Below are 12,966 nucleotides of genomic sequence, written 5' to 3' on the forward strand. Positions count from 1 at the left end.
TAAAAAATTTTAACATTTTAAAATTTGATTAAAATAAACAAAATATTTTTTTAGAGAATAAATTATTGGTTTATGCACCATTAATGGTTTATGGAAGGAATAATTTGTTCAGATCGAAGTTAATTTTTTTTTTTTTTTACAAAATTTCAATCAGTCCGTAGCCAGTGCTCATGTTAGTTGTCCAAACCAACTTCATCTGATGCAAGGATAACATAACCTATCTTTTTGGAAGTACTGATAAGATAAGTATGACGTTCTTAGATATCCGCGATGGTCTTGGATGGATTGGAAAATGGTTACGTCATAAATGTAACTGGGGTTAAGTAGCTAAAATGTTGAGAAAATTAGTGACATGTTGTTCGATTATATTTATTCAAAACTATGATTATTGTTAAAGATTTCATTTAGACAATAATAGTTATATATTTCTTAAAGTTATGAATAATTATTTCGTTTTTTTACTGATCTAAAGGAGTATTACTATTATGGCAAAAGTTTTTTTTATTTATAATAGATTAAGTAAGTATCTATATATTGCTTAACAGAAAGAAATTGTCATTTGTCAATATAAAAAAAAAATTTCTTGGAACTAGTGAAAAAAAAAATAAAAAAATTTTTTCAACACCTAAATTAAAAAAATTAAAAAGGAAGGAATTAAATCAATAATGAATGAATTACTACAAATTTATCAATTTTATTTCGCATTTATTATTTTAAATATGAGAAGATAGTTCACTGTGGATAATATATTGAGAAGATGGTTGGGGGTACAGTCAGGGAATAACACAAATAAGTTCAAAAAACTTATTTAATAGTGCCAACGTTTCGGCCATAATTTCTAGCCTTCATCAGGGCTATAGAGAAAGAATAAGATAACAACCAATGAATAAAAAAAATTAAAATAAACAGAATGACATATAGTAAGTAATTGTAAAGAATGAAATTAATAGAAAATAAAGTGATGAAAGAAGGGGAAAATAAAATGTATAATAAAATCAAGTTTAAGTGTAAAATAAAATTTTATTTTCCACTTTTTTCATAACTTTATTTTTATTCTGTACAATTATTTACTATATGTCATTATGTTTATATCTTCTTTTTTTTATTTTTTTTTTTATTCATTGGTTGTTTTCTTGTTCTATGTTTTTAGCCCTGATGAAGGCTAGAAATTCTGGCCGAAACGTTGGAATTATTAAATAAGTTACTTTAACTAATTTGTGTTATATTCTGACCGCGCTCCCCAACCATCTTCTTCTCATATATTATTTTAAAGACTTATAATTAAAAATAATAGAAAAATGAATCAAATTGCTCAACATGTAACAATTAAAAAAGTATGAAAAAAATTAAAATTGAAATAATAATGAATAAAAATTTGAATTACAACAGTCATTAAAAACAAAAAACTTATTACTAACATACAATAAAAATTATTATAACCAATTTATATCGGGATGGTTTAAAAATTCTCTCATTTATAACAGTTTTTTAATACTCAAAATTTAATATTTATATCACGACATAAAACGCCCCATGAAAACGTCCCAACGGAACATGAAAACGAAGCCGTCATTTTTTCACATGGTACAATATTTTACCGAATAACATTTTTGTAACCCGGAATGTATTTTATTGTGTTCCACGATATTCCATGTCCCAAAAAGATTCATACATATATATAAATTCACTTCTGGGTGTGGAAAGATTTTCTGTTTATAATTAAATCTCAATGTTTTGAGTCAAATGAGGTCTCATAATTAAAAGTACTATAAATACAAATTTTTACATGGATTCATTTCAGTAAATGACTGAAATATTGGGAAGGGGACAGGGGACACTCTTGCCCATTTCAAAAAGTATTGAGGGGTCTGAATTGCCTTGACTGCCCCCCCCCCCTTAGGGCCGAAGCTTATTTATGTTGAGCTGTCTAGGAGTAATGTACGATCTCTATTTGGTTAATAGTTTTTGGGCTGTTGATATGAGATGTGTTAAGTGCGCTTGTGAAGTATTATATGTTTTTGAACTAATGAAGTCTGCATTGAAGAAATGTTGACTTTGTTATTCAACGTTATTTAATAGATTTTATCCTTTATATAAGATTTTTTTATTGATAACATAGTTAATTTAAATCATGTTTATCCTTATTTGTTAAATTATGGAAATGAAAATCATTGGGATTTGTTTATTCGTAAGAAATATATTTAAGGTAGTGTACCCAATACTCATATAATGCATTATTATTAATTGCAATACTTTTCATTGGCACTTATTAAAATCGATTCGAACCACTAATTTCATTAAATTACCCTCCTTCCTTCCCCCAGTGGTACATTAACGATATTTATTATAATTTAAAATTATGTATAATTTCAACTGTTGCATTTTATATATGCATTTATATATTGCATTTTGTATAATTCAAATTTTGCATCCTACTTAAAAATATGCAGGTGTTTAGAATATTCGATATTTGTCTCTTAGTAGGTTTAATTATTTCAATTCCCCCTTATTTTGACCAGAGGAAAATGATATCATCCATGGTTGCAGTTTGTTTGTTTTTGTTTAGTGGTACCAAACTTCATTGGTCATCAACGCCATTTATAATTTATTTAATGTTGCTTATATTTGTTTAATTTTATTTATTTTTAAATTTGATTATTTATTTATTTTATTATTATTTATTTATTTTTTCTTCCGTTCTGTGTTATATTTTTGTCAGTAAATGTTTTTATTTTAAAAAACTGAAATACTAATTCTAATGTTTTATCATCGTTTCCGAGGGTTTTTGAAATATCTGGGTTTAGTCCTAAGCTATTGATGTGTGGTGTAAAATATGGGCATCGTTGGAAAACATGGCTTATTGTTAAATTGTTATTGCAATACTGGCAGTTCGGAGGCGTTTCTTCTGAAATAAGATAGGAGTGGGTGAGCCTCGTGTGACCTATTCTCAGCTTGGTCAGTACAACCTCCTCTCTACGGCATTTGGGATAAAATTGTTCCCCCAAGGCTTGACATCCTTTTTAATAATTTTTAATTTACTCCTTGGGCTTTCATTCTACAAAGATTGACATTTATCTTTGACTTCCTTTTCAAGAGGTTTGCACATTGTTGCATGGTTGCATGCACCCCATGGTTGCAGTGATAAATACTATACGGGAAATTATTCTTATATTTATTTTAAGGCTGTGTTGCATAATAACATAATATATCGAATATTTGCGAACATACTCTTCATTTTTTTATTTATTTTTTTAAAAATAATTTATTTATTGTTATTTACAACTGTATACACATATATCCAACAAGTAAATTTGCTGTAGGTAACATAGTGACATGATACAAACATGTGGAGAATCTACCCACTGATAGAACTCCAATTACTCTTCATTTGAACTAAGAAAACAAAACACCTTCCCAAACTACATTCAAGTGTTCGAGGCGTACCGGAAATATATCTTTGTTTTATTCACAACTTTATAAAATACTTAAAGGATCGACTTCTATGCAGAATTTGATTGATTTCATCACAAAATTCAGTTCTATAATTCATTACTCATTATGGAACTCATTGTTTTATACCAGCGAAAAATTTACAAGAATTAATAAAATTAAAACACACTATTTTTCACTTTTATATCCATTTAATGTAATCTTCTCTTTATTTATTTATTTATGATCGATTAATGTATTCGGTTTTTATCGATTGATTTAATTTATTCAGAAGCTTACTGTTCGATTTCTCTCAGCGAATTCGCATCCCGATTATTTATTGTGTCACCGTCCCTATTAATTTGAAAACCCAAAAACGTGGAAACTTCTAGACTTGAAAACCTAGTTCAAACTTCGACAATTGTGTGAAAGAACTTTCTACTAAGAGTAACAAAAGTTTAAAACCAACATCTTCTAAGTTCATAAATTGGGATTCTATCAATAATGGAAAAGAAAATTATTGTTATCAAGTGTCAAAATCGGCAAGGGGTGAGCGATACTCCGAATCCAAAAGATTAAATTTGGAAAAATTAAATTACTTCATGATATAATTGGGAAAATTAAATTATTTTATATAAGCGTTCATCATTATTCTTATGTATGATATTAACTTTTGTTCGTCTTTCGAGGTGTTCGTTTAATCGTACAATGTTAAGATACACGTTTTTTATATTACAATTAAAAAATATAAAAAAAGTGTAATAGTTTATTCTAAATTATATCCCTAAGAAATTCATTTCTATAGTTAATATTTGTTTTTAAATAAAGATATACATTTTTATGATTTGGACCGTTCAGAATTTTTTTTTATTTTTCCAACAAAGTTAGTAGTTGTTTTCTTTAACATTATATTTTAATTTCCTTCAATATTGGGCAAACCGCTATAAAACGGGCCGTATCCTCCAGTGCATTCATGTTGCGTAAGAAGTAGTTTCCATGGTTGGTGATGTAGATTTGGAAGCTCACCTCTTGCTTTAAAAATAAGTTGCTCCTAAAACGAAACACTGTTGTAATCCAATTTAGCACATATTTTGTAGTATACTGTTGATCTTGCCATTTTAATGTATTCATTTGTTTTATATTGATTAATCCTTTTCGATAAATCATATTCGTGTATTTTCAAATCCTTAAGTAGATTTTTTGAATCAAATGTCTTACTTTCTTCAAATTTTTAGTATTTCCATCATCCATATTAAGTTCTTTTCGTTGATTAATTTAGCTATTATGTGTGGGAGGCGCAGGTGATCCATTAGAAGAACTTTTATCATTATTTCAAAATAGTAAGCGAGTCCGGTTAAAATTATTAGGGAATTTTAAATTTTGCTATTTTTACCTACCGAAGGTTTTTATGGCAATGTATATGCCCTTCGAGTAAAATGAGAAAAATTTTTTGTTTAAAATATTTTACCTCTCTCCTCTCCTCAAAAAGTGATTAAAAATATATGATTTTCACACTCAACTATATTGTTTGTATTTTGAGCAATACCTCTGAAATAGAGTATGTTATAGACACTTGGGTGATTGTATGGCTTCTTATTAAATCCCCCTCTCTCACAAAATATTCTGCATACGCCCGTGAGTACTGGAAGTACCAATTACTGACCCCAAGACCCTTCATGGGTTGTAGAGGTACATGTTTTTTTTTTTAATTATTCATGCTATAATATGCCAAACCAGTTCCTCGGTTTCGGTTATTATAGTTTTAAATAAATTATTACCCAGGTCCACGTTTTTACTCTTCTTAATTAAATTTTAATTAGAAAAGAAAGAAACATAGAAAACATTTTGGCGGAAAATGCCCTGGATATAAGACCTCCTAGGGCAATATTTAACCTTAAAAAGTGAATGTTTATAAACTCTCAAATAACAATAAACCCAGACTCTGCAACGTAGCTCGGTTTTTAATGTAACCGTAGTAAAATTGAACGGTTGTACGCAGGTAGCAAATAACGCTTCTTTAAACATTCAGAAAATGTAGAAAATTATACAACTTATCAACATTGTCATTTAAAGTGTTTTGAAAATTAAGTAAATATTGATTAGAGCAAACGCAGCAGAACATTAAAATTAATTTCATTTGAATGTTTGAATTTTTATTTCTTAAAGATTAACTTAGAATTCAATCGATCAGACGTAAAGTAAATATGTTAGGTAGCGTATTGACTAAGGGATATACGCTCCCCACTGATACAGCTCTACACATATCTTAGGGATACATCTCAATCTAGAATTAGGATTTAGTTTGTTTGTTTTTATTCTTTGAGGAATTCTAGTCATCAAACAAAGTGTAGTACTCTGATTCATTGAATTCTATTGACATAACCACAGATGCCTCTCAATAATTGAGGTATTAATAATAATTCTTATAATAGCGAAATATGGCGTCGATAGATTATTCCATTTTACACTCATTTGACATTTTTTTCAAATAGAAAATAATAAATTTTAAATTAATAAAAATATATAATAAATTAGCTCAAACACGTTGTGAAGAACCGAATATCTAAGAGGCATGGTTAAAAAAAAAAAAAAAAAGAAATTTTTTTATCCCCTAACTCAAATGGATTTCCATCCTAGCTGAAATGTACTATTAAAACAATATTATACACCTCAAATGCTATCTCATGGTTTAAAAAAAAAATCAGATAATTTTCGAAATGATAAAAATTAATAGTGCCCACATGTTCCACCAAAAAATAATTCGTTTTTGCATTCCCATTAAAAATATTAATTATAATGGCCGTAGAATTCAGTTTATTATTAGGAAGATGTACAAATCGAAGATATGTGAAAGTATAAAAAATTAGTCAATTTACTCAAGATTATTCGTTTCTTCGCCAAAATCTGTGAATCAATTATAATTCTCATAAGCAACTTAAAATGTACAAATTTTTTTTTCTCTAAATATCCTTTATTTGATAAATACTTTACATTTTGAGTTTTTTAAATTTCTTACTACCTTGCCTCATAAAAAAGTAACAATTTTAAACATACTGAGCCTATGCCAAATAAATATGAATTGAACGGGGGTCAAATTCCTTGTCCAATAATCTTGTTTTTGTTATTCAGATTAACTCAAAATATTGATCAATAACATTAAAAAAAAAATCGTATGTTTATAAAAAAAATGAACATGAATTAAAACATAAATAAATAAAAAATGTTTCAACTCGCCCTTCCCATTCAGTCCTGATTGGAGTACATTGAGGGGCTAAACTCAACATCTCGTCTAATTTTACAAAAACTTCATTTAATGGACTGTATTCACAATACCAAATATAAAGATTTTTTTTTTTATGGCATATTTAAAATTTTGTAATATTAATATACTGTTATTTTGTAATTACTCTCTCCTTCAATGATTTTATGAGAGTAATTAATTGAACAAAGGATTTCTTTACTTTTATTTCTGAAAATTCCTTTACTTTTATTTAATACGTATTTAAAAAAAAATCATGAATTATATATGAATAGTGGCAGATCTGATAAAAAAAGTTTTGATTTTATTTAGAATTGGACGTATTTCAAATATAGTAATCTAGACTGTAGTTATTTTCTTTACTGAGGTCGTCCTACAGACTTTCTTAAAGCTATCCGAGTTTTTACAAATTAAATCCATTCAACGGTACAATCTATGGAATATCTGAAGCATAAAATAATTAAAAACCTGTTTGTCTAAGTGTGAAAAATTAAAAAAAAAAATATTTTCAATTTTAAAGAATTCAAATATTTTCTTTATTTATATTATTATTCTATTTTATTTATCTATCTATTTCTTGTACATAGTGCGATTATTTCTTTATCCTTCTGTTTTTATATATTTAGAGAGAGATTTTATTTATTTTCTATGTATTTTTTTTTTTATTCTTATATTATTTTACTTTAGTATGAATGTAATCAGTTATCACTATTACTTATTGCTCAACAATGTTGTGGTAGATTGTAATATTTATCAATAAAAATAAAATAATTCAAATAGTTTGAAATCACATTGATTACTTCTAACACGGCCTTTTAGATTAAAAATTAAATATTAATGCTATAACTTTCAATTTTAGATAATTTACATAGTTTAAAATCATATTAATTACTTCAAATACGGCTATGTAGACTGAAAATTAAATATTAACTATATAAATTAATGCTGTAACTTTCAATTTTAGATAATTAATTATTTAAATAGTTTGAAATCACATCTAATACGGCTTTGTAGATTAAAAGTTAAATCTTAACGCAGGAAAATTACCGGTCTTTCGAATGGTATTCTCGAAACTAAAATTGAGATAATGTATTTGAAATTATAAAGGTCGAGTAAGTAAAGGTGATGAAATTAAAACATATCCCTAAGGTAGTATCATTTAAAAAAAACAATATTTTTACATAGATTTTTGAGCTATATAATATAAAGATAATAACATATATTATATTTTTTTTAGGAGATCAAGAACAAATTTATATTCAAGAAAAAAAATTAAATATACACACCCAAATACTATAGTAAAACTTATTCGATATAAATGAAATGTATTAAAAAAAATATATATATTAATTCCTCAAATATTTTCAAAATTAAATTTTGTTTTATGTATAAAAAAGATCTATTATACATATATACTGGATATAAATTGTTAACAATAACCGTTCAAATTGTTTTCTTTGAGTACAAAATAGAAGGTAGGCGATCGTGAGCTAACCAGACAAATAAATGTCCTAACAATTGAAAGTTTATAAGAGGTAAAACTTTCTTACCTTTTATTGATAAAAATCATTTCATTTTTTGTTATTTAGAAGTAAAATATGAATATAAATTATATTCTATATTAAACTTATTACTGAACAAATTAACCTTATATTTTTTAAATAAAGAAAAATGTAGGTATAGGCTTGAAAACTGTATGTGTGAAACTATGTTTTAATTTTAAATATGTAAAAAGATTAACTGCCTTACATAAAAGTTGGGAAAATATAACCTTTTCATCCTAAAATAAATCGAAATAATTATTATAACAATTAATCTCTTTCTTAAATAAGATTTTATACAATATATATAATTAATGATAAAATGTGTTTATCCTCTCACCACTTACGAACACAAAGGAATTTAAGATGTAATGCAGTATGAATAAGATGGCATTTGAAAGTTTTCGTATTTAAATTGAAAAGACTGGTAACACAGTCAATTATGTTATGAGAAAGTAAATGTGTCTTATAAAGTATAAAATTTTTTTGACTTATTTTTGAAATATGTATTATTTACCAGCATATATATTTTTTTCCAGACAAATTTAACTTTCTGCCTTACAAATTAATCTATTCGTCATTTAACTTAAAACCTTTTAGGGATAGAATTTCAAAACATCTCTAGTCCACTTTTTCAGGAATCTTATATCTAAGCTTTATTTTTTTTTTTAATACTCTCAAAGCCTATTGCAGATTAGATTCCAAAAGTGAACAAAATGGTACATTTAGTACAACGCAACATTCTTGCAATCACCCATAGATTCAAAAAAATAGTCAAGAGACGTTCTGAAATACCTGTACTCATTTTTCCCTGTCAAATTAAACTTTTTTTACAATTCACAAATGTAACAAAGAGAAGTGACTTTAAAAAAATATCTATTTTTTCTTTTCAAATCAAAACTTTTCCCGATTCCAATTTTAATAAAATAAATATGTTTTGGGGATTTGAATAATATAGCAATTTAGAACATTCACTAAATTTTTTTTTAATTACGGCATATCGTTTTCTCGACGTAAAAAATAAAAGCGACAGTACTTATTATTACGACCTACTATCGCTTTTATATTTTTTACATCTTTTACATTTATATTTTTTACAGTCACCAATGGTTAAACTAATAACTTGTCTCAATTTAAGTTAAAATTTTTTTATTATATTATTTTAAAAAACCATAATTTAAAATCAAAATCTGTAATGTTTTGTAATAACAATTTTCTTAATTACGAGTATTATGGTATGTGTTTACTTGTTCTCTATTCATATTTTTATCATAATAATAATAATACTATTTATCTAAATATATAATTATTATGAATTAATTAGATTAATTATTTAGATTCTTTTAAATTTCGAAAATATAATTAATGATCGGATTATTTTTTTCAGTGTTTATTTAATAATTTTTCAAGGAAATTTTTAAAAAATAATTCATTATTTAATTCATCCTCAATTTAATAATAATAATATATTTTTTTGTTTTTGTGGTAACCCCAACAAAAGAGTTATCCAAAATAGTGTCACACATGATGTAGATATGTGGTATAGACAATGGTATACTAAAAGAATCTTAAATTAAGATCATTAATCTAAGTTGATAATGACGGTGAATTTGGGCATGTTATTTACATTTTAAACTTTTAAAAGCATTACTTTATATTTAAAAAATCTTTACCTTTATTTATTATGATACTCTTTATTTTTATATATAATCACAAATTATATTTTATAATATGATTTGACCAACTAATAAATTGCTGGAAATTTTTAATTTCAATAAGAAATACAATATATAAATGATTGAACGATAACTTTGTCTTTAAAAAAAAAAAAAGGCCTGACAATATTTTACAATAATAATTTATTAATTATCAGAATGAATGATGAAAAATATTCATAGAACCTTATTAAAATCACGTTTTAAAAAATAAAAGTAAATAAGAATAATTTTTTTATTAATTTCATTTTCAAACAATTCTATTTTATACATGTAAACATATTTTAAATCTTTTAGTGACGTTTCGGCCTCTTTTTAAATTCGGACATTGTCAAATTTTTTTTCCTTACTTCTTCACCCCATCTCTTTAAAATTCTATAAATAAGAAAAAAAAACCAACATATTAGTTATTACATTTTTAAAAAGTTATGTACGTTTTTATATATTAATTTTAAGTGCAATGTTAATTAATATGTTATAGATAAAAAATGAAAGGAAGAAAGAATGTTAAATGATACTTCCATAGAATTGTATTTACAAGAACTTTAGTCAGATGACTGGGGTGAAGTATTTAAGTTACGAAAAAAAAAGGCCGAAACGTCACTAAAATATTTAAAATATATGTATAAGAAAGTTTTAAAATAAAATTAATAAAAAAAATTTATTTTGTTATATTTTTATTTTTTTAAATTTGGGTTCAATAAGATCCTAAGAATATTTTACCTCAATCATTCTGATTGATAATTAATAATTTAAAGATGAAACCTACAAAAAAATATATATACAACAGTAATAAATTGCTTATAATAAATATAATGAAAATTAATTATTATATAATATTATTTTTCTATATTGGACGAGAGGTGGTTGTGACTCACCACCAGTTGGAGGCGGCGGCAGGGGCGATGGCGAGAAAGAGGAGCGACGCGGCGAACATGCCTGCCACAACTGAGGAGCCTGCTAAGGGTGGCAGCCCTCCCCTCCTGCGTCTTTATTGCCGCTCGTAATTCCAACGCTTATCGCTCGCTCCCTCCCCTAGTACTCCCTTGTCCATATATGTTAGTTCCTTAGGAACCGCTTGGTTTTATTAAGAAAATAACCGTGGGTTGGATAGAAACTCCAATACGAAGACAGAGCTCTTCGGATCGACCTCAACACGAAAGAGAAACAGGAACTATTCAACCCGCTACTCCCACGAATATTATCAATAACCGTAATTGCAATCGATGGTATAACTCTATAATATTCACTAAAAGGAATATTCTACCGTCCATAAATCAAAACATACTTATTAAAAGTGTTACTCACGAGCTCAGTCGGTCATTCACTTAAAGTGGACAAAGCTCTAAGCACATACAAAACAAATACTATGGAGCTAAAAACATATGTATGAGCATATTAAACAACTATTCTCGATACACAAAAATCTCTAATGCGTCTAACTTACTTCTTACGATTAATAATTTACTCCCATTTCCGACAACACGTTCATAAAAACAAATAAGGAACTACAACCGACCACTAAGGAAATTCACAAATGTACCAAACATACCCTATTAGACAAAAGGTAATAAAATTAGAAACCTGAATTGTATATATAAACTTGTTTATACCAAATTATATTTTAAACCAAGTTTTCTAATTCTTCATCTTTTATAATTCTTCATCTTTTATAATTAGCGAATATTTAATCTATTTTTTTGTTTTCATTTTTAAGTTGTTTTTTTTAATCCTCCTACTATTTTATTTTTTTATTTTTTTTTAAATTTATTTATTGATATTTACAACTGTACATAAATACATCAAGTAAATCATAATGGTATGGTACAAGCACGTAAAAACATTTTTACAATATAAGGTCTCGAGGCCATCTTCTTTTTAGACGCCTCGGAAGATTAGAAACTAATGGGTTTGAGTGGTTAGGGAGTTTGTAATGGAAGAATCTCCTACTATTTAAAACTAAAATTATATAAAAAACGAGCAAAAAAAAAGGCGATTAAATCACATCACTGTATTATGCAAGAAGTATTGCACCTTAACATGTACTATGAATCAATTATATCCTTATGGCAATCTTTATATAATAATTAATAAAAAGAACCATAAAAAAAGTGTTATAACTTTGATTTTGTTTAGTGAGGTATGGGATCCATCCAAGGATACCTACTTATAAGTAACTCCAACCGGGTGGGTCCATGGTCATCTTACCCAGAAAGTGTTACTAAATTTGGAAGAAAATTGTAGACAGTTTTTTAGTATACAATGCCTCCTTAAATCTCTTCTAGGCTTTTTTTTATTTCATTTACAACATCCAGTATTTCAAAATTTACGATTTTTATATGATAACATGGTAAGTAATAAATTATAGAATTTTTTTTCTTCTAAGCTCCATGGGTGCGTGGGGATGAAGTCATGATGAAAACGGGTTAAACATAGGCTCTTTTTCTGCATTTTAAGAGAGTGCTGAGTAAATTTGATTATTTGGGGAGGGGTAATATGTATTTTGTTTATAAATTATAGAAACCAACTAGTTTTTGCTTTATAGACATATTTTAGTTCACAAAAGTCTCAAAACAAGAACAACACTCCTTACGAAGGTACATCTATTAACACTTTTAGGATCATTGAAGCGTATAACGCTTTTCATTATTATGAATTATTTAGGTTTTAAATAAATTGATATGTGTGTCCAACTTCTTTATTTATGAAATGTAAACATTGACATTTGTATTAAATGATGTTCAAAGTGTTACCACCGAGCATTATGGTGGCTCGGCATCTTTCTTCCAAATCAGGAGTGCCTGAAAGACCGGATATGTGTAATTGTTTCACAAATTTCAATTATCCTCCTTCGTAAAGATTTAAGATCATCAATTAAGATCAAGGCTTACATAGACTTTTTGTTTAGTGGCTACGATATGGAGAATGTGACAGTAACACAAATCCAGTACCGTTTGGCCACTGCTTTTGTGGAAGAACAATGCCGTGCCTATCTTAATTATCAAGGTAATCACTTTAAATA

The 12,966-nt window shown here is 26.8% G+C and overlaps 1 protein-coding gene across 1 annotated transcript in view; it reads right to left on the reverse strand.

Moving 5' to 3' along the window:
* The window catches only part of LOC106681416 (protein Wnt-4), a 76,915-nt gene extending 66,034 nt beyond the window's left edge, over positions 1-10,881 (reverse strand). The window contains exon 1 of the mRNA XM_014421726.2: positions 10,823-10,881. Within this exon, the coding sequence (XP_014277212.1) occupies positions 10,823-10,881 (59 nt within the window). The remainder of the gene's footprint in view (positions 1-10,822) is intronic.
* Between the last annotated feature and the right edge of the window lie 2,085 nt (positions 10,882-12,966).

This window comes from Halyomorpha halys, unplaced genomic scaffold (genome assembly GCF_000696795.3).
Source record: "Halyomorpha halys isolate HHAL.00 unplaced genomic scaffold, Hhal_1.1 Scaffold337.1, whole genome shotgun sequence".
NCBI lineage: Eukaryota > Metazoa > Arthropoda > Insecta > Hemiptera > Pentatomidae > Halyomorpha > Halyomorpha halys.